This window comes from Colias croceus, chromosome 19 (assembly GCF_905220415.1).
Source record: "Colias croceus chromosome 19, ilColCroc2.1".
NCBI classification, from domain to species: Eukaryota; Metazoa; Arthropoda; class Insecta; order Lepidoptera; family Pieridae; genus Colias; species Colias croceus.
Genome location: NC_059555.1, coordinates 2861020 through 2886315, shown reverse-complemented (window position 1 = coordinate 2886315; position 25296 = coordinate 2861020). Strand labels below are relative to the sequence as shown.

At 34.3% G+C, this 25296-nt stretch overlaps 2 protein-coding genes across 3 annotated transcripts in view; one reads left to right on the top strand and one right to left on the bottom strand.

Annotated features, from left to right (window-relative positions):
• The first annotated feature begins 157 nt into the window (after positions 1 to 157).
• LOC123700059 (apolipoprotein D-like) lies at positions 158 to 5933 on the top strand. Its single transcript, XM_045647171.1, has 6 exons — positions 158 to 325; positions 3034 to 3188; positions 3677 to 3744; positions 4174 to 4325; positions 5285 to 5462; positions 5611 to 5933. Exons 1-6 carry the CDS (start codon positions 209 to 211, stop codon positions 5742 to 5744), a joined length of 804 nt encoding a protein of 267 aa, XP_045503127.1. The 5' UTR covers positions 158 to 208; the 3' UTR covers positions 5745 to 5933.
• A 127-nt stretch (positions 5934 to 6060) lies between these two features.
• Positions 6061 to 25296, bottom strand: part of LOC123700058 (fatty acid synthase-like) — a 35841-nt gene continuing 16605 nt past the window's right edge. For both annotated transcript variants that reach the window (XM_045647169.1, XM_045647170.1), the window contains 22 exons: positions 23553 to 23743; positions 20987 to 21132; positions 20381 to 20626; positions 19810 to 19924; positions 19246 to 19488; positions 18558 to 18989; positions 18030 to 18179; positions 17270 to 17379; positions 14626 to 14776; positions 13954 to 14125; positions 13450 to 13562; positions 12993 to 13151; positions 11847 to 12019; positions 11365 to 11511; positions 10544 to 10753; positions 10231 to 10327; positions 9670 to 9811; positions 9298 to 9448; positions 8772 to 8919; positions 8285 to 8455; positions 7340 to 7442; positions 6061 to 6733 (listed from right to left, as the gene is read on the bottom strand). In XM_045647169.1, coding sequence (XP_045503125.1) covers positions 6171 to 6733; positions 7340 to 7442; positions 8285 to 8455; positions 8772 to 8919; positions 9298 to 9448; positions 9670 to 9811; positions 10231 to 10327; positions 10544 to 10753; positions 11365 to 11511; positions 11847 to 12019; positions 12993 to 13151; positions 13450 to 13562; positions 13954 to 14125; positions 14626 to 14776; positions 17270 to 17379; positions 18030 to 18179; positions 18558 to 18989; positions 19246 to 19488; positions 19810 to 19924; positions 20381 to 20626; positions 20987 to 21132; positions 23553 to 23743 — 4133 coding nt within the window. In that variant the 3' untranslated portion in view covers positions 6061 to 6170. The remainder of the gene's footprint in view (positions 6734 to 7339; positions 7443 to 8284; positions 8456 to 8771; positions 8920 to 9297; positions 9449 to 9669; positions 9812 to 10230; positions 10328 to 10543; positions 10754 to 11364; positions 11512 to 11846; positions 12020 to 12992; positions 13152 to 13449; positions 13563 to 13953; positions 14126 to 14625; positions 14777 to 17269; positions 17380 to 18029; positions 18180 to 18557; positions 18990 to 19245; positions 19489 to 19809; positions 19925 to 20380; positions 20627 to 20986; positions 21133 to 23552; positions 23744 to 25296) is intronic.

The following is a 25296-nucleotide window of genomic DNA, read 5'->3' as shown; positions in this document are numbered from 1 at the left end:
TTTCTATATAACCAAAGCCAATAATAAACAGTTACTAGAAAATTGAATAACAGTGCCTATCAGGTCATTATACCAAATCTCTTTAGTTTCCTTTAAAAGCGGCTCAGTCGTAATTCCTAGAAGTCCATTCTAGTTATTTATATTGTCGGATACGTCATACAGAATCAGTTGTGTTTGATCTTTCGACGAGAGAGGTTGTTTTGTGAAAATGTATCGAATTATTGTTTTGGGAGTGTTGTCACTATGTGGCGGGGCTTTTTCCCATACTTATCACTTGGGAGCATGTCCTGTGGTCGAGCCGATGCCGGGTTTTGATATGAATCAGGTATTTGTTGTTATACCGGTTTTTTTGTTTGGTTTTATGTTGAGATAAAAATTTTATGATGCTTGAAATCGTGTTTTGTATTCTGTAATACTTTGTTTATATTATGTTGCACTAAAACTACTCTTACTTCTTTGCGTGTCTTTTGTATATTTTATAATGGATCACTGATTTGAAGAAACCTTATTATTAGAAAACAAATAAACAGACTTGACCTTAAAATATCTAAACCGACCTTAGAGTAGTTCGACCTAACAAAGATGTCAAGAAAGAAGCCAAAGACTCACGAAATACGATACTGTAAAGAAAAGATAATTCGTCATTCGTGAACAAAACGTTAACGTTAAACGTTCGTCAACAAATTCAAATAAGATTAATTTTATGAATGTTCGACTAAAAATCAAGTCAATGTAGAGTTGTGTAATGTGATGGACACATAAATAAAAACAAAGGTGACTAAAGAAGTAAAATTAAAAATGCCTTAACAATTAAGAACGTTACTAATACAATAGTAGGATGTTTTACTTTTAAAGGTATAATTTATACTGTTTAATTGTTTATTCGCCTGGCTTCACACGATTGCAGTTGCCTATGAAAACCATATTATGCTATGTATATAGCCATAAAATTTAAATTATTAAGTTCTCCTGACCAATTGTAACTCCTGACGATTGAATTTTGATAGACAAACAAAAACTAAAACTTGCCTTCGTATATATAATATTAATTTATTAATGCGATGTAAGTGTCTTACTTAAATCCTACGTCGTTTCCTATCCGTCGTTCGTCGTATCGTGGTTTACAATCCTTAAATTCAAAAACTGCTTAACCCTTTCCGAATATGTCTGACCACAATATTCCTCTTTCACAAAGGCTATATTTTCCTTTTCCTCCCAGTTATTAGTTAGCTAGTTATTCATATTACTTGTAATTTATATTTCCCGCAAGTTGAAACCGTTATCTTATGTACAGAAGAATATAAACAAAAGGAACTTGACCCCTGTATTGATAAGCAATGCGTGAATGTGACTCATTCACATTGTGATTTGAGTCAACTTGCGATCATTTTATGTTTAAGGAAACGTCTTTTATAATTATTTCCTATAAACTGCTATTATATCAAATTTCATGATTGTTTACTACAGCTTCTAGTATGACGTCAAATATTTTGTTTTCACACTCATAATCGTATCTATATAAAATTTCAATAGTATTTTTTTACGTTTCAGCTTATTATCCAATTACAAAACCAATAAATGCTCCCCTATTCACTTAATGTATGATATAATTTGTGTATGATTCTTAATTTGGATTATAAAAAGTGAAAGTGTATCGGCAGTCTTCAATATAGGTACCTATCTACCAAAGAAATTTAAATAGCAAAAAAACAGATGGCTTGCAAACAATTAGCTTCCGTTCAAATTAATTTTCCATTTACTTTTCGAAAGCTTTTACGTTCAAAAACACGCAGACAAGTCGTTCATGTTTTTAAATTGGATACCAATTATTTCAATTTCCGAGTTTCTATTATACCCGGCGCGGCGTAAGATGATCCCTATGACACTGACATTTATTCTCAAGAGACAAACTTGTAATGGCGTCACCATTAAATTAGAAACGTATTGGAGGCGTCTAAAAATGGCATTTATTAATTTTTACGTAGCTTTATGCCATTACAATGATATTCCGTTGGAATTATAACAATTCTTAACATTTACGAGAAATTATATCAATCTTACTTTACGTCTACGTTCTTCAAAACTTACATCGTTGGCATTTATCGACTAGTGCGGAAAGTATCGATAAACAAATTTCGATAATGGAAACGAGTTCACATTTTTTCCATGCTTTAAGCTATAGTTCTTCACTATTGAATGGAACAGAAGATCGCAGCATAATTAATTAATAATGACCGTTCGCGTTAATTTACTTACCTATGATAATATAAGTTTTTTAGAAAAATTAAATGGGGGATTCCATTTTCATGATAAAATAATATACACTGTGTTAAACGGGTTAAAAATTACGAGAAAATGATAAGGTGCATTTTTATGTTTTGGAAAACTTTCGTTTTACTTACCGTTTCGTTTACATAATAGACGTTAAAAATTCATTTTATAATATTTGTAAAAACATTTTTACTGACTTCGCAGGCCAATATGGGAATTTTCTGTGGTTTTTTATCCAACCCTTCCTCGGAGGAGGCAGGGTTGGTGTATGGCATGGTGGGAGATTTTCTTGCAACTTATAGCGCAAGCTCCTAGGAGTTCTCATTGTTATATTTAGAAATGTTAATTGTTATGTGTCTAGTTTGTAAGTTGTTTGTTGCAATGGGGCTGCCATGAACATTTGTTCAAAAGCCCAGAAATATATGATTAAAAAAAAAAAAAAAAAATTTTTACTGACGTGGCTGAATGCAAACCATGCCTTTGCAAAATAGTAAAGTATCGACACGATCCATCATACGAGCAATCACTAAGACGAACTGTCATAGGGATCATCTTAGGCCGCGCCGGGTATAAGTAATAGTTACATTTTTAAACAATGAAGTTTACAAATGTCTCTCGTTGAAGACATGAGAATTCTTTGTTATGAGTAAACTCTAATCGAATATTATAAATTCTTATCATATTAATCTCTCACTAACTTCGTTCTAGCCGACGTTTTACATAGAAAAAAAATCCGAAATATCAATCTACAATTAATTTCAGATGCTCGGAGTATGGTACGTGATCCAGAAAACATCTACCGCGTCACATTGCATCACATACAACTTCACCAGAACTGATGAACCAGGAACTTACCAGCTTCAACAGGATTCGCAGCATTTCATTTTGGGATTGACACCCTTGAAACATGATTATAGGTGAGATTTTTGAAAGGTCTATGTCCAGAATAGCATTGCTGGGTAAACTTTAAACATTTTAAACAATGAAATATGTGAATAATGAATTCGATTGAGATGTTATTAAAACATTTTTATTATTGATAACAAATATAAACACTCACGAACAAAGATAAATATCTGAAGAGACAATGATTTCGTCTTTCATATACAAAGTAATTATTCTCTGTTGAAGATCGTACAATGCCATACTATTTAAAATTAATTATTACAATTGAATTCAAAGAACACGACTATTCTCTTATCTATGAAATAGTTCTGAGTTTTATATATTTAGCTGCAACTCTATAATATCTTCATAAGTATTGAACAGATAAAAGTCTCTCTGTTTATTTGTCTCATTGATCTGACCTTTGGTCTTTTAGCTCGTAATAGAATAATAGAGGATTCATACACTTCAACTACATAGCATACGTCATACAAATTTTGATCTAAATTTAATTTAATAGGTATACTGGGGTACTATCCATCCCTGATATTGCGGTTCCTGCACGAATGAAAGTCAGATTTCCTTTAAGTAAGTGTTACTATTAATGTTATAATTATTAATGTATCATTTCGAGAGTTTAAAGTTCAGTGACTTTTGTAAATGATCTTATTAAGCTATTGCATAGCTTCTATCGCGGGCCTTGAGCGCGGGGACCGAATCGAGAAATTCCGTAACGAAAAAACCTCACGCTCCCCACTCCGACGGGCACAGAGGCGTGGCTTGAAGGCATGCTATTTGTTTCATACTTCAGTATATTGTTATTAAAAGAGACCAATAAAACATCATATTCAATACAGGTATAAACATACAAACGTTCACACGTTCATAACAAAACGTTTTCAAAAACTGGCTAATGATTCATAAGATTTCAAAGGTTTGCTTTATTCATTACACACATTTCTTAAAACTCTTGAATATGTAAGAATACCCAAGTAAGAGGAAACTCCCATTTTACAGGTGTGGCTGGATCTGCAACATATACAGTCATATCTACAGACTACAATAAGTATGCGGCTATTTTCACGTGCCAGAAACTCGCGTTCGCCCATCGTCAATCGGCTACCATTCTCTCAAGGACTAAGGAATTAGACAAGATGTTTATTGACAAAGTGAGTTTAAATAATGTAGATTGCATAGGGACGAATCAATTTATCAACTTTATGATACGAAATATTACATAAGTACTTAAAACTGTAAATAATGCATTTTCGCTTATGATATTGAGGTGATATGCGTAAAGACAATTCTACTAACAACACAAACGAGAAAAATTTATATTAAGTGTCCTGTACGGTTCGTACACCTGGGTCGCTGATTCAAATCCGGCTCGAAGGACCATAAAGATGTACGGTTCGTACACCTGGGGATGCTGCTGCTGAGAATAATTAAAACTAAGCTGCTAAGATTATATGCTTTTATGATGCTATGCTGTTGTGCTAAGAGTTACACACGTACGCGGCTCGCGACGTTTTAACGTGAACTATATAATGCTGTATGTAAATGAAAATGCTGTGATACAAAAAATGATGATGATGCGCTTTGTACGGTTGCACAATATAAAATTAACTTTACCTACCTTTAGAAATTAAAGACTTTTTAACGGATTTTAAACGCGATTTATTCATTCTATTATTTTCCCGACGTTTCCCGAATTTAAAATCCCATGTCAAACGTACCAAAAGACTAGAAGACACGATCAGCCAATACTGCCAACATCCGGAAAAATACTCCAGATACCAACTACGGAGGAATAGGTGGAGGTAGTTCACAAATAACAATTTTTGAATGACCATCAAGACGTACAACATCTCAGTCTCCCCGTGACCACGCTCGCTGTAAAGTGTTCGAAACGTCGGGAAAATAATAGAATGAATAAATCGCGTTTAAAATCCGTTAAAAAGTCTTTAATTTCTAAATGTATAATACTCGCGTAAAATCAAACCCTAGAATTTACCTACCTTACAAATTTTTATTTCCTGGTCAAATTTTGTAAGAAATTAAGAAACTGTCTATTTATAATAATCGTGTATGGAGAAAATTAATGTAACCAAAATTTATATCGTTACAGATGCGTACCAAATTAGCTTCATACGGTGTAGACCCATATGACTTATCCATCATATCCCAAACTGAATGCCCAAAACACCCCAATGGTACAGTCGAAGGAGTTAAAATTAACATCGATCCTGAAACATTCTCTTCACACAATATTGGAGAGGCTGTGAGGAAAACAGGAGGTGTAATAGGTAAGCTTTTACACATTATACTAACACTAAAACCAAATGCTATATTTAAGTGAGTAGTAATCGCTAATATCCCGCTAAATTCGGGTATTCAAGTACTAAAGAGCAATTGTTTGTGTGAGTAAAAACAATAAATTTTAATTTATTTCAGCTGACGGTGTTGAATATGTAGTAGATGCGGGTAAGAAGGTATATCATAAAGTAGCAAGCAGCAAAGAGGATCTTACAGAACCACCAGCAAACTACAATCGTGCTATGAATGCAGATGCCGAATGGTTGCCTTAGAAACTAAATATTCATAATATTTTATACTATAGGTTTATTTAATTTAAGATAAAATAAAGAAAATGAATATGAAGTTGTCATTGATCCAGAAATGTATACGTTGAGAATCTACTGAAGTAAAGAAAGGACATGACAGATATCCAAAGCAATACTCATGTAATAATTTAAATAATAAACTGTACTGATATATTTGGTTTTCTTTTATTTTTCAACTCTGCCTGCAATAGCATCCTTGTGATAAACTTTATTCAAAAACATGTTCAGTTCATTTAAATACTTATTTTACTTATGTTGTGAGGGAAAATAAAAAATCTAATTTCTTTAGAAAAATATATTGTTCTTTATCAGGAGTTCCCTTAAGAAGGTATAAACGAAGTTTGTTGTATACTTCATTTGTTTTATTTATTAAAAATCAAACACATATCATCAAATCAATTCATAGACGTTCAAGGAGTACGTTTCACAAATGTTTGTATCTTCAAATGCTTTAAGAGTTTCTTCATCAAGATGTCTATTAACAATGGCGGAACATCTAAGGTCCCTAGCAGCATCTGCTAATGGAGCACTAAGCTCGTACAAAACCACAGGAACTTGAGAATAGTCTTGAGGCAAATCGTTGATATTAGCAGACAGTTTAGCGCGAAGGAAAATCACTTGGGATTTAAGTGCATGTGGTTGTATCTGAATATCTTGGATTTGCTTAACACGGGAATATGCTCCGTGTATTATTCCTCTAATATATTGTGTTGATAAAGGAACTAGACCAGAGAGGTATCTGACGTAGCCATCTAGTTTCTCTTCCCAAGTACTTGTGTTGTTAATGAAATCTAAGTGACCGTCAAATTTGTCTCCAAGTATCAATTTGGTCATGTGCAAGGCGACGTTATCTTGTAACTCTTCGTCGCTCTTGAAGTGTTTTAACTTTTCTTTCACTTCAGCTACTATCTCTTTTGGTGTTCCACCCACGCAGAATACTGTGCCCGTTAAACCTGTTAATGAAATAAAGTATTTTTTGTATTCAATTTTTGAAGTTATACTTCTTTTGGCGCGATGGAGAAAAATAATGAGAGTGAATTTTTACGATGCGCGCGCACACCGACACTTAAATTTAACAGCATGAAGTTAGTTCTAGGTGGTATGAAAATTGATAACTATGTTCAAGTTGTATATTCTAGTATTTTTCCATACGCCAAAGAAATATAACTTCTAACGCGTGTACACAAGTACACACACTAATTTTTTTTTTCATTTCCTTTAACTCAACAAATAATAAAAATATAGTATTTTCTGGGGTTTGGTTTTACGCGAGTATTACATTTAGAAATTAAAGACTTTTTAACGGATTTTAAACGGTCACGGGGAGACCACGCTCGCTGTAAATTGTTCGAAAAGTCGGGAAAATAATATAATGAATAAATCGCGTTTAAAATCCGTTAAAAAGTCTTTAATTTCTAAATAATAAAAATATGAATTATGAATACAGCGTGTACACACACTCTTTTTTTTCATTTCCTTTATCTCAACAAATAATAAAAATATGAATACAGTTTTAATTAATTTAATATTATAGATGATAGAACCTATATAGTACATACCATGTTCTTCTAAGATTCTTGCCATTTCCAACGCGACTATAACGCCACTTTCGTAGCCCATAAGGTAGAAGTTACCTTTCAGGCCTGTTCTTTTCAATAAAACCTGTAAAAAATAATAAATATTCTATTAAATAAATGATTCCCATGTTTCCCATTTTGGCGTAAAACGAACTCTTCAAATCCATCTTTTCACATACTGAAATGTCTTATCCTGTGTGTTCTTTAACACCAGACACGATTTTAAAACTATTTTATCGTAGAAAACCTTGAATTTATTACCAACAAGCCATTTCATCACAAAACTAACTAGTGTGTAACTTAAGAAACTTAGCATCCACCTCCTGCGTCTGGTCTAACTAAAAACTGACCTATCAAAATCTTTTCACATTACCTTACCAAACCTCACAGCGATCTCTTTCAATGCCTCGATCATAAGTTACCTATTATAAATCTAACAATCGTATTACCTTAGCAAACCTAGCGGGCATATCCTCTATTGTATCCCGCTATAAGCCAGGTTGTAGTGCAAGTGCAGGTAACTTGAGTCGTTCACATGCTGTCGTAAAGCGCGAATCCTATACACCGGACTACGCATATGAACTTAACTAACCTAGCACTCCATTTACGCGTTTTCGTCCATTACATCTTCATATCTCAATTTCTTTTATATTACCTTAGCAAACCTCACAGCGATCGAATGCCTCGATCATAAGTCATCTATTATAAATCTAGTTTAACAAACTCATTACCTAACACCACCCATCTAATTTTAATTCGTATGACAAATCCTATCCAAAGGTTGCCTGGCAGAGATCGCTTAGCAATAAGGCCGCCTATTTAACATGTTATGATTTTCTTTTTGTTTTGTTTTTATTTTTGTGTTTATTCTTTTTTGTGTGTGTTAAATAAAGAATTTAAATAAAATAAATAAATAAAATAAAATACCTTAGCAAACCTAGCGGCCATATCCTCTATTGTATCCCACTGTAAGCCAGGTTGTAGTGCAAGTGCAGGTAACTTGAGTCGTTCACACGCTGTAGTAAACCGTGAATGATGTCCTTCCACTCCCGGTACTACGCATATGAACTTTTGGTTCACGTCGAATTCGTCGTCCTCCTGTTTCAAAAATAACAAAATAATGCAAAATCGACACTAATAAAACATAACAATCTAAAATTAACAAATCACGCGAAATTATTAATTTATTTATTACTAGCGGTTTCGCCCGTGGTACATATTTCGCAATAAAAAGTAGCCTATCTTTCTCAGGGTCTAAAGATTGTCTGTGCCAAATTTCATCCAAATCGGGCCAGTAGTTTATGAGCCTATTCATTACAATCAAACAAACAAACAAACAAAAAAAGTTTTTTTTAGAATATTAGTTTTTTTACTTTACAATATTAGTGTAGATAACATGTTGGTTTATACTCACCATAGTGACAGGTTTAATTAATGTGGAAAGGAAAGCCATCTCCGTAGTACCGCGCAGCTCGTCAGTGTCCACGTACGAGTAGAAGTTGGCGAAACCGCGCAACTCTTTGAATGTTACGTCCGATACTGATTCTTCTATCTCTTTTATTCTGTCAATTTTGTGTTTTATTTATCGTTTTTTTCATATTGGGATTGATTTTTGTTGTAAAATGTTGTCTATTTGTTTAAGTATGTTAGTTCATAGGTATGTTGTTCCAAGATTTTAAAATTAAAGGCGTATTTCAAAATCTTGGAAACACTTTTTTTCATTTCTGTAGTGATTTGTAAAGTTTTACACATTTTTTTATTAAAATAAATGTTAGAGGATATTTAAAATGAATTTAACTCAAAAAAAAGGTATACATAATCAATCACAAAAACCTAATTAATCAAATGATCTTTGTGAGGAAGCCAAATAATTTATTGAACGACACAAGTAAGTATATTAATTATCGCATATTCTAAAATTTAAATTAAAATACACGAACCTCTTAACAGTTAATTCCGAAATCTCGTTCTCTTCCAAAAAGATATGATATTCATCTCGAAGGAAAGCTCTTACTGGCAGAAGTTTAACTGTGTCCACACTGAGATCTTTTAATGTCGCAGTGTTCATAACATTTTTTGGAAGCTCGATATCTGCAAATTGTGGAATTTTTTAATAGCAATAAATTAAAACGTTATTTTCCTCGAAAATACAGATGGTTTCTCGGAATTTGTACTTTTTTCTTCTTTTTTCTAACTTCTTTGCTAAATATTCAATTATGGTAAGTATTGCATTAGGGTATTTTCATTCAAAAGTGCCTTTTACAGGAAGTCGAATTGTTTGCGTTTGATTTAAAATTAAGGTATGCACTTACTTGCAATATTAGCGATCTCTTGTAACATTGACCGTGGCTTTACTCGATGTACCTCCAAATTTCTGGCTCCTGAAGCCTTTATGGACCCTGGGAGCCCATCTAGAGCAGATAGTCCCGTAAGGAATGATACTCGGTTCTCATTCTGGAATATAATTCACAAATTACGGTTTTTAAGCTATTGCATAGCTTCTATCGCGGGCCTTAAGCGCGGGGTCTTAATCGAGAAATTCCGTAACGAAGAAACCTCACGCTCCCCACTCCGACGGGCGGAGGTGTGGCTTGAAGGCATAGCATGCAATAGCTTTACCGCGGCAGTCCCCGAGTGCCACACGTCGTTTTTTGCCGGGTTTTCTCTGGTAGAAACTGCTCTCCAACTTTCAGAAACTCTAAAAAAGTTTGGTAACCAGCAAGAAAACGTGTACGCTGAGCTCTCTTTACTAGTTGCTTGATGCTATTATAAAAAAAGCAATTCCATCTAAATTTCAAATGCTATTTATGACAATCTTAGCAATACATTTTCTTAATTTTTCCGAAAAAAATTTTCTTTGAATTTTCACCAACCTGGTTGTTTCCTGCCATCTTGATGACGGTAATATTGGAACCGCTTGTGAATGCATCGTCACCGAAGCTACCATTGACATCTAGCACCACTACGTTCCTGGAAAATTTCCAAACAATTAGTACATGTACAGATAAACTGATTATGATGATGACCAATTCGTCAAATAATCGTAATATTAATGTCTGAATAAAATTATGATCATTAAATACTACCCTTGAATAATTAAAAATTTCTTGATCCCCAACAGAGCTTAGAAGGAGTAATTCATCTCGTACTAATTTGAAAGTTAATTATTTATTTACATATACTCACTTAACAGACAGACCATGTTTCTTCACAATAACGTCCAACTTATCCATATAAGTAGTAAAATCTGCGTTCGTTTGTTCCTTTGTCACAATCACATAGATGTTCTCTATGGAACCTAACACTACACTCTTGTTGATGATGGTGTCAATGTAGTTCTTGTTCCAGAGTCCATTTGTATCGTATACCGTTTGGATTCCCATTTCTTTCCAGATTCTGGAAAATAATAATAATTGTTTTTTTAGAAATTAAGTTTCTACAAATTTGCAATTGTACGTAGTAATTTTGAGTTCATTATCAAAAAGCTTTTACAAGTTCGTACTCTTACCTAATATCTACTAGATTTTACAAGTTCACAAGTTTACGCAGTTTCTACAAGTTTGTAATTCTACAAGTTTGCAAAAGTTTACATTTTGACGCAGTTTCTACAAGTTAATAGTATATGTAAGTATTCACTAGTTTACATTCTTACGTAGTTTTAAGCTATTGCATAGCTTCTATCGCGGGCCTTGAGCGCGGGGACCGAATCCAGAAATTCCGTAACGAAAAAACCTCACGCTCCCCACTCCGACGGGCGGGGCTTGGAGGCATAGCATGCAATAGCTTTACCGCGGCAGTCCCCGAGTGACACACGTCTTTTTTTACAATTTCACAATTATACGTAGTACCTACCTTACAATTCTACGTAGTACGAAACGAATCAAATCTATTCCAACGTCAACAAAATTTTACCCAGCTAGAACAATACTACCTTACAATTCTACGTAGTACGGAACGAATCAAATCTATTCAAACGTCTACAAAATTGTACCCAGCTAGAACAATACCTCTGTTTAACGTGGAACATTCGAGAAGCTTCAGTCTGTATGTACAGGTTCCTCGCGCCGCGCTCCGCGAGCCGGTCGGCGAGCTGGATCGCGCATGTTGCATCGTCTGAGAGGATTATGTGACTGCTCTCGGCAGAGTATTGGACCCTGGTTATTAGTTATTTTGACTGTTAATAAATCCTTACGAATTTTACAAATATATAAAAGTGTGTGTGGGTGTGTGTTTGTTTTTGTATTTCTTGTCAATTTATACAGAATACGTTAAAGAATGGTTTGATTGAGTGAATGAATAAACATGCTAAATTCAAATTCTATGAATTTGAATTTAGCTTATTAATAAAAAATATACAGAATAACTTTAAAAATTGTTGACTGATGAATGAATAAACATGTTAAAGTATAGAATAAGAAAATTAATAAATAAACTAATTGAAAGCTTCCTGCCCGCTGCTGTGACCTGTCTCCCCGCAGTGTGCGCTCACCTGGTGTGCACGTGCAGCAGCGGCGGCTGCAGGTCGAGCAGCACGCGGCCGCGCTGGCGGGCGGCGGCGAGCAGGCGCAGCGCGCGGGCTGCTTCACTGCCGCCCACCACCACGCGGGACAGCGGCCGCACGTAGCCGCGCGCTATGCCCTCGCTCACTAGCACTTGCAGCCTCTGTTCATAACGCGCTCTATTGTAGCATTTCATTACAAATTGAATGTTGTTGACTGTTTTAAAATGTTAAATTGTCCGTCAGATATAAACTCTCCCATCAATTGTATGGGGAGTTGCGTCGCTACGTGCGCGCACTTTCATACTAGCCCATGGGTGGAGACTGGAGAGACAAAATAGTTGCGGAGAAAAAAGTTGCGTGCGCGCTAGCTCTTTAAAAACATTTTTTTCAAGTATGTTGTTGTTTGACAACGCCGATGCAATATTTGATACGTAAAATAAATCGCAGTGTCATGTCGTAAGTCAACAGAAATCTATTCATATTCATCATTTGTAAAACTTCCAATCAGTTATTTGTAAATAATTTTGTAAATATTATAGTATGTAGGTACGTAGTTTTAGTTATCATCGTAAATTGGTTTACATATTTCATCGAAATAGAATCGTTAGTTTTCACGTGATGTTTGAATATATACAAACAGACAGACAAAAATTTTTATAATCAAAATATATTTGGCTTTGGTATCGATCCAGTAACATCCCCTGCTATTTATTTTTTCAATATTTTCAATATACAGAATCAACCCTTCTACAGATTTATTATATGTATAGATAAAGAACTATAGTGTTCGCCAAAACGGCTTCCATCAAAACGCATTCGGGAGGCAATAGCACCCTGAGTTAAACGTAAACGCGTACGAAAATTCTATAAATAATAATACACGGGTAATCTATAATATAAAAATAGTTCCACTCAGTCAGAATTTATTTTTATTGTCCGACAATTGCCGGTGTAAATTTGGTCATTTGATCAAAAACAAAATCAAAATCAACTAGGTATACTTTGAAAATACTTTTTAAAGTATAATAACTTAATAAAAATACTTTTTCCCACCTACCTACTTCATCAATTGTCAAAAATCATCATAACCATAGAATTTTATAAAACTACCTACATAATATAAAAAAATCCTACCTTCATCTCATGTTCATCAGCCAGCACACCAGCCAGGTCCAACGTAGCGAAGGACCTGCACTTTGTGAAGCTGTTCATCCCGAGGATGAAATTATCACGGTCGTGTAAGAGACTTGTGTCGTACATGATGCCGTACTCGCCGAGGCATCTGATTGACGTCTGGTTGGAGGAATAGTAAATTAAAATAAATTAATATTGCAATAAAGGACAAAACAGATCGTAAATTAAGTGGAGGGAGTTAAGTAGGTATTTATTGGAGGAAGTGAAGATGGTTAAATAAAATATAAATAATAAGTGTGAAAGCCAGGAATAATTTGATGTAGTAGTTGAATGGTGAATTATTTCAAATCACCATTAGAAATTGTAATTCATTTATTACAATTTGATTTAAAAACTACAATTCTTCTCTCTGATAATATTAGTTTAGATAATTATGGAATAAATTAGTCGAAATTACATTTTTGAATTCATTAGAGAGACCACTGATGACGATATCGCAGCCCTTTCCGTTAGTGAGAGACAGCACCATGTCGGCGAAGGTGTGATCACGCGAGTTGCCGATGTGGTCCTCTGAAATAGACATCATAGTGTGAATTGTGATGGATATTTTTTAAATCCACAGAAAGATAATTCTTAGAGCAATTATTTATCGATGAATAATAAGAATTAAACTGTGGAGATTATCTGCCTGGAATTAGCTGAGTGTTGAAAATCTCAATGAATTTGAATATCAGGTACAATTTGTTTAAACAATTTATTAAATTTTGACAAAACTATTTCCATCTCATTACTATAGTCGATCACAATATTGAAAAAAAGAACATTTCAGAAGTGAAACTTCTTTGGCAAGATTCAAAGATACCAAAATCATCGCCTTATTCCATGACGTGACGCAACCCTGAAATTTTACTCTCAACAATAAGAACAAAATTTACATAAAAAAAATTCTCCCTTAACCTACCTGGCAACTGCGGAAACAGTTTCCTAACAAACTGCTTCTTCTTCACATCGCTGACAGTGGTGAACACTTCACAGTCGCAAGCAAGCGCGATGGAGATGGCCGCCTGTGCCAGCGCGCCTGTACCACCGTGTACTAGGATGCGCATACCGCGGCGCAGTTGTACTTTGTTTGTCTGTGTGTTTGTAATAGTTTTAGTGAGGTGCTAGTTGATTAATGTGAATAATGACCTTCTAGCAAAGTCTTTGAAGAAGCAGTGTGTTTGTAGATAAATGAGTGAAAACTTTTGTTGTAGGGTTTGAAAATGTTGTTTATGCAGACAAATAGAAAAGTTCTGCGCAACTATAGCTGTTTTAAGAACACATAATAACACACAAGGAAAAAAATAACTAATGAAAATATTCATACAGCCGATTGATTTAAGAGTAGAAAAAATCGAACTAAATAATTCAACGTCGTAATTACTAACCAAATCATGCTAAGCTAACTGCCAGAACTAAATGGCGTAAGAATCTAAATATGCATGGGTATGGGAGCAAATGAATAGCGTTGAAAAACTTAGGCCCAAAGAATGTCTTAAAAATGATATCTAACAATGCGTTCTGAATTGCGCAACTAAGGCAATACAAATACATGAGCTAACTACTACCGGTAGATTTAGATATCATAACTCACCAAACAATAGAAGGCGAGGGTATACGCGAGCGGCACGGTGGCGGCGTCCTCCAGCGTCCAGTGCGCTGGCACCGGCCACACCTGCTTGCGGGGCGCGCGCACGCGGCTTCGAGCTGACCCGCCTGATACCAGACCCATCACGCGGACACCGCTATGATGTTTTAAAGTTATACGTCATTGTACCATAACGTCTTAAGGCAGTATTAATTCCTTAATAGGTACGCAATATTACGTAATAATGTGTGGAATTAATACTGCTTTAAGACGAGATGGGAAATAACGAAGCTATAGCGCCATCACCGGAATTAGTTAACACGTTGACCCGCATTAACTCGTTTTCAGTGAAAACTTTAGTTACACAATAAAAACACTTTTGAAGTTATACTTCTATTGGCGCGATGGAGAAAAATGATGAGAGTGAATTTTTACGATGCGCACACCGACACCTAAATTTAACAGCATGAAGTTAGTTCTAGGTGGTATGAAAATTGATAACTATGTTCAAGTTGTATATTCTAGTTTTTTTTTTCCATACGCCAAAGAAGTATAACTTCTAACGCGTGTACATAAGTACACACTCTTTTCTTCATTAGGTATTATAAAAAATGATTATTTATATAAAGAAAAACCTTCTAAGCGCTGCGGCATTTTTGTTAACATGCTGCGGCATTTTTGTTACTTAGTTTCTTCGGTATATTTTAAAAATGATAGTTAACAATAGATCTTAGCAATAGATATTATAGTTATATTTTATGAAAAATTATAAATGGCAACCAAATCATTAAATAAAACAAAAGTTAAAAATTAATAAATTTATTCCTATGTAATGATGCAATCCGAGTACATTGTTATGATTTACAGGCAAGTAATGTAAACAAACGCTCTCCCGTATATTGATTTTCTTTACCCAGTTAACTCTTTTATTTTATGACAACCTGGTATATTGTTATGACTTTCTCCAGAGAATGGAAGTACCTAGTGGATGAGGAGCTCACGAAACTTGTTGTCTCATGGATTTTTAAAGTTTAACATTTGTATCCAAATAGTGTAAATCGGAACTCCCAAGATTACTGAATTAATGCAATTTTGGTATAGAAAGTATTACCTATTTTCGAGATACACAATACTCGTGTTTAATCATTTACGACAAGATTTCACCATTTTTCCAACAAGCAATCACAAACAATATATTTTCTTATCGAAGTACCTGCATAGTATTTCCTATACCCATATTAATTATTAACTATCGACGTAGGTACTTTCAAACACTAGATTCACACTTTATTTTCAGGCAATACCAAATTTTAAGAGAACGTCTTAATTATTAAGTTTAAATACTTATTTTAATGAATGTTTCCAATTTCCTAACTGTATGTATGCAATATTGAACAAGCTTCGCTAAACCTCTTTCCACCCATAGCATCCTGGTACAATGTTATGAGTTACGGCCTACGGGACACTTTTGTAAACAAGGGGCGTGCCTAAGGTATGCTATCTCGTTCATTTTTATCTATATAAAAATAATTTGTAATGTCCTAGTTTATTTATTAATTACCTAATTTGGAATTCATGTAATACGAGTTAATTTCCTTAGTCCACCATTGATATATTATATTAGAGTTATTTTATGTTTCAATTGTAGTCAAAATTTTCAAACTCAGCTGATAATTAATTCAAATAGCATTGTATATCTTCATACAAGAAATAATGTGGCGTGTACTAGTCACAAGTGTACACACGTAAGAAGTGAAACTTCTTTATGACCTTATATTTAAAAAAAAATAATTAACTCTACGCAACTTTACAGAAATACGTCGAGTCACGCGTGGTAGGAATAAGAAAAAAATGGCGCGTAACGGAAAAATGTCACGCGTAACGAAAAAATGTTACACTAATTTTTTTTCCAACCCCGATAAAGAAGTTTCACTTCAAAAACTTACCTTGTCATTTTGCTATGGATTTCTCGTCTTTAATTAGCATTAAAACAATATATTTTCACGTATCCCTAAATTTGATAAAGATTTACAAAATATCAATCGTTAAGAGACAAAATCGATATGGAAAGCCGCGTGCAAAGCCTCCATATCAATGAAATTAAATTGCATCAGTGTGTAAACTGTAAACTGAATTGCGCACAAGTTCATAGTGAAATAACAATCTCCCTGTAACGTCTGCTCGCCTGGTATCTGATGTTTTGATTTAAATCGACACTAAGAAACTACCCGGATGCACTTGTGTGAAACGTAAAATTAAATTGTTTGTATGGATTTACTACATGATCATTATGTTCATTTGTCATATCGAGTGTTTTAACAAGAATATATTTTTTTAAGTATCATGATTAGCATGAATTTATAATAGCAAGCATTTTATTAATTTATAGTGACGTCACGAATTTCGCGATTTAGATATTTTTAGCGTTGTTAGCTTTTTTTGCTCAGTAAGCGTTTTCAGCCTTTGACCAAATCAGATACCATACAAACACTACACGCGCAAAAAAGAAGTGCATTAAAAATTTAAAATGAATTTATAGTCTTTGCCGTTTTCCAAAATAAATATATTTTCTATTTCCATTATATTAAAAAAAAGGAAATCGGAATTTCAGACAGTATTAAAATAATCAATATATATACAAAATAAATACCTGTCAGTAACACCACTGAAATCCATACCAAAGCTGAGAACATCTGAATTGATTGGTACGACACCAGTACACCTTTTAGCATCAAGGGTATTCAGTGTAGCGTAATGTACCTAGAAAATAATAATTTGTAGATAATGGAGGAACGTAAATGTAACAAAATATAAAGTACAACAAAATATTATACAAAATACAGAAATGAATAAATTGACCCTATTCAAAACATTAAGTTATTACTACGTATAGAGAGGACACCACGAACAAAATCTATGCGACAAGCGCGGCGCCATACACTTTGTAGAAATTCTGCCTCTTATCTATACTAATCTATACTAATATTATAAAGCTGAAGATTTTGTTTGTTTGTTTGAACGCGCTAATCTCGGGAAAAAAATCTGCGATTTGAAAAATTCTTTCGGTGTTAGATAGCCCATTAATCGAGGAAGGTTATAGGCTATAATATATCATCACACTATGACCAACAGGAGTGGAGCCACGGGCGTTAAACCGCGCGGAGCAGCTAGTTACTTATAAAAATTAAAACCAATCAATGTAACAAAAAAAATGGTTTGAGACGATTGACTCTAACTCGTGTTACAAATAGTGTACAAGTAGCGATGTGCTCTCTATTACGTAGTAGGTACATAGTAACTCAATGATTCAAAATGCAAAAATTATTGGACTCCTTAAAATACCTTTTGCTGAAAATAAACCACGCCTTACAATTAAATATGTAGCTAGAAATAATACAAAAAGAGCTAACCTTTACATCCATACCAGGTCCATACAATTCAGGCGCTTCTACCCAAGATAATGCATTAATATCTCCAACGCGAGTAGTTGTTAACATCACATCCTTTGTTGATTGAGAGTACTTTTCTATTGGTAGATAATATTTGCCGCCCCAAATACCCTGTTAAATTAAATTAAGTCTTAAAAAAGGAAAAAAGATGAGATCAGTACTAAAATTTTTAATTATGAAGCCAATGATTTAGGAATGATGTATTTGTCTATATTAAATACATAATGTAATAATATGTTAATTCCTGTGATGCTATGAAGTTAAGGAGGAGCGGGTCCTCCCGACACAGGTTTTATAACTTACTAGGAGGGCCCTACTTCTTCATATTGTGTAAAATTTAGAAACGAAATAAACTATTTTTTTTATGTTATGCTATGTTAAAGACCGCCCTAAATAAACGAATTGCACATTTTATACTTCCTTTTCTACATTACGTCCATATCGAATGATTAAAAGCGATACACTTTTTATAAAAACAATACTACGTACATGATTATAAACATTGAACATAAGATTCAACTCGGGCAATCCATTCAAGCACTGGTCGTTTGACACCTTATGGTTAAATTCAACCAAGAATATCTTCTTATCTTGACTCCTAGTTTCCTTCCTCCATTCTTTAACCAATTCTACCAAACCCGTAACTTTCGGGAAAGTTGAAATTATTAATAAATTCTGTCCAGGAGATAATAAGGCTAAAGTAGATGCAAGTAACGATAGGTCTTCAGAAGAATGGACAGTAACAGCACTAGATATTTTTCCACTAGGAGTTGGTCTCCAACGAACTAGTTCTATTCTGGCTTCTGGAATGTTCTGCGCAGAAACTGGTGTATATAGAGTTAATGGACGCTGTTTCGATTGCTGCTCTTTGTTGATTATGAAATAATCGCGAGGTAGGATTTGGTGGAAAAGTTGGCAGAGCTGAAAAAGGTAGTGTCATTTTGTAACAAGAAATTTAAACTGCTTTTTCAAAAAGATGACTGAAAAAAATGTTTTACTTGTATTAAGAAAAAAGCTTAAACTATTTTTTTTAACAATCTTTTTAGGCGCAATGATAGTAAAATTACTAGGTTGCGTCATGGCGTCCCGTCATGGCGTCCCGTCACGTCATGGTTTCACTTCTAACACGTGTGCTCGGCACACACGCTCTTTTTTAAGAATAGAAAATGAAGCTTACATTTTCATCCAATGACAAGTTTTCCAGAAGCAACACATCTGCTTGATTTTCAATAGTATCCTTTCGCTGTAGAATTTGGTTCTTATGAATGCTTGACAAATTCACTTCCAATCCTGGAATATCTTTTACAATGTTCTTCAAATCATTGAAAATAGTTCCATCTTTCACAACTAGAACGTTGATGGTATCCTTATTCAAGTTTTCAGCTACTATTTGCAAGAAAACTGTGATCGCAGAAGCCTCCTGTTAAAAATTATAATGCTATGAAAGTATTTATTGTCATGAAATACATTTTTAAGCTATTGCATAGCTTCTATCGCGGGCCTTGAGCGCGGGGACCAAATCGAGAAATTCCGTAACGAAAAAACCTCACACTCCCCACTCCGACGGGCGGAGGTGTGGCTTGAAGGCATAGCATGCAATAGCTTTACCGCGGCAGTCCCCGAGTGCTTCACTTCGTTTTTTGTTTTTGGGTACTCAATCAGCCATTAAACAGAAAATATTTTGAGCATTTAAAAATATAGTTTAAAAAATTAGTATAGTAAAAAGTATTATAATACTTACACTATAAGTTTCTTTCGGGAAATGTGGAACGAATTTATGCTCCTTCAATGCAATTGGATCTTTACTCAGAGGTAAACTACGGAACCTTATGTTCTTCATTATTACTCCAGGACATCTAAAATCACAATCAGTATTATTATGTTGATTTAGTAATAAAGGCACAATTTTTGTTAGTGTCACACGTTTTTTTAACCGACTTCAAAAAAAAGGAGGAGGTTATCAATTCGGCCGGTATATTTTTTTTTTTATGTATGTACACCGATTACTCCGAGGTTTCTGAACCGATTTACGTGATTCTTTTTTTGTTCGATGCGGGATGGTGTCGAATTTTATTCGGATAGGCCCAGTAGTTTTTATTTTATGAGCATTTTTGTCTGTAGGTATTTGTAAATTTTGCAAGTGCAAGTTTGAAGTCGGTTGTTTTTAACGCAGTTATCACTTGTTTTATATTTTGTTAAGAAAAAAATTCTCGTAATTTTCCTTTTCTTTCTTTTCCTCTGCCTATATCAGCACGATTTGACAAATCTGTAAAATTATCGAATTTGATTAACTGATTTTAAAAATAGCATACCTGGAAGTTTGATACACATCCGAAACAGTAGCATCAACAATTTCTTCACTATCATCTACTTTAACAGCTTTAATTTCACCAACATTAACATTAATTTCTCTAATAAATTCAAGTTCACATCTTCCATTTTGTTTGAGAATATTCATTTGTATGAGACTATCGATGAGAGTCACCCAGTTATTTCTCCAATATATTTTAGCGTGGGATATGTCAATGTTGGCATTTTTGATACTTTGGAACTCACCGCTGCAAATAATTTTATTTTCTTTGTAAGTATTATGGATTCACTTTTTGATGTTTTTTTGTTTGTTTTTGATGTGAAACTTCTTTTTGTGCATTGAGGGTAAAAATTCAAGGTCGCGTCATGCCAATACCGCACGTCATTGAGTTAGGACGATATTGATATCTTTGAATATTGCCAAAGAAGTTTCACTTCTGACACGTGTGTTCGGCACTCACGCTCTTTTTTATTTAATTCTGTTATTTTAAGTTACTTTTATTTGTTCTGTATTTGCTGTCTCAAATAAGATATTTCTTATTCAGAACATGAAATAAATTGGAATTTAGAAATCTCAAATATTATAAGTATTTTTAAATAATTCTTACGTGTAAGCACAGTCCTTGGTAGACAATAGCTTGTAAATATCCTCAGAAGTGAGATCAAATGCTTCATTCTCTACTTCCATGGGTGGTTGCGGTTCGTTGTTTTGTTCGATGAAACCAGTAGCGATTTCTGTGTTCTCTGATAAAACCTTAGGAAAATACACAGAAGTTAGATATGGTTTTATATTAATCAGATTGGATATTTATATGAACTATGCATGTATATGTAAAGACAAAAATCGAAATTTGAACTTTGAGCGAAAAATTTGTACGCAATGCATCGTGGTCGAAAAGTATATTTACCTCCATACGAATTTCACTTTCCATCTTTGATTGTCAGTTTTAAGTCTTAAATATCTAGGATCCGAAATTGCTGATTTGCATATTAATGTAGCCTCAAAACGCAACGCTCGCTGTGCGTGCAAACGCGGCTGTGCGGTGAAACGCACGTCGTGGAATTGTACTGACATCATGCGACGAATACAACCAAGTGTTTTACCAGGCGTGTCCCATATACAACTAAAACCTCCCCCACCCTGTATTAACATTCTTCCCCCATCACATATTAATAATAATAATAAATAATAAATAAATCATTTATTTGTTTTATCAAAGTGTAGTACAATAAAATTGATTACAGTAAGAATTGCGTATAAAAATAATGGGCACGTAATAAAGATACCCTAGTCCCCACACTAGGATACCCTGTGTTGTGGGAAACTAGTCTCTTCCGATGTTACATGAATATATTTTGATTTTACAAAATTAAGACTATTATTTATTGCAGTGTAAGAAGTACAAAGAAACAAAAAATAAAATACTTAACAAACTCCAGTGTATGTGTGTGTGTGTGTGTGTGTGTGTGTGTGTGTGTGTGTGTGTGTGTGTGTGTGTGTGTGTGTTTTACTTTTCACTAACAAGCAAAGCTTCAGTTTCAGTATAATTTAAGTTGAGTAAAAGTTGCTCTAATTTCTTTTTAAAAATATATATTGATGAATTTATGATATTTACATTTAATCTTTTAATAAACTTATTGTAGAGGAAAGGGCCCCTATAACTATAAAAACGTTTGACAAAATGGGTATTACATTTCGGAAGCGTGAAATTGACTCGTCTTGGGGCTCTTGATATTGGTGTAAAGGTTTGCTTTGACATTTTGTGAAACTTTTGAGCGGTAGCCAAGATGTAAAGTTGACGGACTGACAGGACTTTTGCGTCGGTGTATAGTGCAGTAGTAGCGTACCGAAAAGGTTTCTTGTAAGCAACTTTGAGTATTGCCCGTTGAGCGCGCTCAATTTTAAGCATCAGGGTGAGACCACCGCCTCCCCAGACTGAAATGCAATAAGAAATAATGGATTCGCAGAGTGCTTTGTAAACTAGTTTTATTGTATGGGCATCGGCAACTGAACGTAATTTTTTAAATATGTGTATAAGCTTTCTAATCCTGGAGGACAGTGTGTTTATCTGAGGTTCCCAGGAAAGTTTGGAATCAATAATGACTCCTAAATATTTGATTTCGTTAACTTCTACAATTGATGGACATACACAAGAAGAAGAGTTTGTACACGAATGGATTCGAAGATCTAGCGGCGAAGGTGGGACAGAGCGACTCGTTATACTGAAGCTAATGAATTTAGTTTTGTCAATATTCAAGGTTAAAAGGTTGTCCTGTAACCAAGAAGCGACAGTGAAAAGACCATTTTGTGCTACAGCTTTTACTTCATTCCAAGAGTCAGAATAAAATACGAGAGCTGTGTCATCTGCAAAAGAGAATAAATTAGTATAAAGAAGGGAAATGGAGCAAAGATCGTTCATGTACATTAAAAATAATGTAGGAGCGAGCACGCTGCCTTGAGGTAAGCCATATGGGATGTTCATTAGAGTGCTATGTTGATTATTTATGCATACTCTTTGACGACGATCAGTAAGGTAAGAAGTGAACCATTGCAGAGCGATGCCTCGAACTCCGTACAGTTCCATCTTACGTAAAAGAATGGGCCGCGAGACAGTATCGAAAGCTTTCGCCAGATCCAGGAATACCGCGATGCATTTCTGTCCCGAGTCTAATTTGTTGCTAATGCAATCAACAAGGGAGGAAACCGCACCATCAGTAGACCTGTTCTGGCGAAAGCCAAATTGGTTGCAAGCAAGTAGCGATTCTTTTTCCAGATAGGAAAGAAGTCTTTTGTTAATGACTTTTTCCAAAATTTTGGATAGCGTCGGCAGAAGAGATATGGGTCGATAATTAGAGAACATTAATTTGCAACCAGATTTATGAATTGGGATGACATTTGCAATTTTCCAGTCATCTGGGAATGTACCCGTAGTAATACTGAGATTACATAAGTAAGTAATCGGGGCAGCAAGGCAGGTTTTTGACATTATAATCATTTTACTAGGAATGTTATCCCATCCACAGCTGGCAGAGGGTTTGAGGCTACTAATTAAATTGGCAATTTCGAGTTCGTCGGTCGGTGTTATGAAAAAAGATTTTGTAAAATTTGGTATAGATAATTTATCGGCAAGAAGATTCTCAGAGGTATTGAGTTTTTGTAGTGTTTATTCTCACCTCAAAACGTCCAGTCCCACGTTGTAACGTAATATGCATACGCAACGCTCGCTGTGCGTGCAAACGCGGCTGTGCGGTGAAACGCACGTCGTGGAATTGTACTGAGATCGCGCGGCGAGTGCAGCCGAGCGTCATAGCTAGTGTGTCCCACACTGATACTAGCGCTGCTGCGTATGGGTAGGTGGTGCGATCTGTGTTGATGAATAAAAAAATTATATCTATTTATTTATTTATTTATTTATTTATTTACGGCATACGCCAAACCATACATATAAAACTTAATTCTAAACTTATCACTACGTCCTTAGTTCTAGGTACCTCTTACATTCTTCACCAATCATTCCCATCCCTGACACAAACAAATCATTAATTGGTGCAGAATTGAGGATTGAGTTCAGAAGTGAAAGCATGCGAGGCACCATAAAAAAATTCAGTAAACAACGCGTTCTAATAAGATAAAAATCGTAACATATGACCATGCCAACCGTTATTTAACCGAGATTTTTAATTAAATTTGTCGCAATTTTTAATTTTCACACGTTTTGTAGACAAGGTTTACGTTAAATGTTTGCGGCATTCCTTAAGAAAGTGGATGCAAAGACTATCAAGTTCTGTTATATAGAATAAGATCCATTCAGCTTTCAAAATATTATAGTCCATTGAAAAGTTACATTTGGGGTTGCATTTCTTAGAGGACACAATTTTATTTTTTTGATGTGTAGAGGGGGTTAGTGTGAAGCTATCACCAAGTTTGTGGGGTCGCCACCCTTGTCCCACGGCCGCCATCTTGAAAATAGTGGAAGATATGGTTTATACGATATATCTCTTAAACTGTTTATCTGATAAAAAAAATTGTTGACATTATTTGTTGCAAATTAAATTTTCTACAATTTTGGTCCAGCAACTTTTTGTCGTAGAACTATAAATAAAAAGTTATAAGTGAAAATGTTCAGATAATAGAGATATTTATATTTTTCAATAAAACTTTTTTTTATCATTTTACGAAGAAATGATATCAGACCATTTTTGTAGATTGTTTTTCGAGGAACAACTTTTAGATACAATATACTAATAGTTAAGGTTTTAAAGCGCTCCGAAATTAGTACTATTTTTCAGTACTCTTAGCTATACGTTATACATATATTATGTGTGTACTAATAATTATTTGTCATCAGTAATTGTTTTTTTTTTTGTTATTATAATATTTTTAATAATTAATTTTGCAATATTATTAATAATTAATTATTGACTCTTTTCCCCACCATCCAGGAGGTAGAGTCTGGAAGCACGTTTTTTTACGTTGAAAAGCAGGGCTGAAATGTTCTGTTCTTGCAGTGCTGCATGGGAAAAGAGCCAATAGCCAATATATGTATAGCTGTTAAGAGTACATAAAAATAGTACTCACTTCAGAGCGCTGTAAAACCTTAGCTATTGACGTAATGAAAAAATGTTGTATGTAAAAGTTGTTCCTCGAAAAACAATCTACAAAAATGGTCTGATATCATTTCTTCGTAAAATGATAAAAAACAATTTTATCGAAACATTTAAATAGCTCTAATTTCTGAACATTTTCGCTTATAAATTTTTTATTTATAGTTCTACGACAAAAAGTTACTGGATCAAAACTGTAGAAATTTTAATTTGCAACAAATAATGTCGACAAACTTTTTTTATCAGATAAATAGTTTAAGAGATATATCGTAAAAACCATTTCAACCACTATTTTCAAGATGGCGGCCGTGGG

Bases quoted from the DNA above. Each gene is read 5' to 3' on its own strand.
- LOC123700059 (XM_045647171.1), top strand. From the start codon at position 209: ATGTATCGAATTATTGTTTTGGGAGTGTTGTCACTATGTGGCGGGGCT. The intron at 3,189-3,676 runs GTGAGATTTTTG...TTAATTTAATAG, and splicing joins CCCTTGAAACATGATTATAG to GTATACTGGGGTACTATCCA. The intron at 4,326-5,284 runs GTGAGTTTAAAT...ATATCGTTACAG, and splicing joins ACAAGATGTTTATTGACAAA to ATGCGTACCAAATTAGCTTC.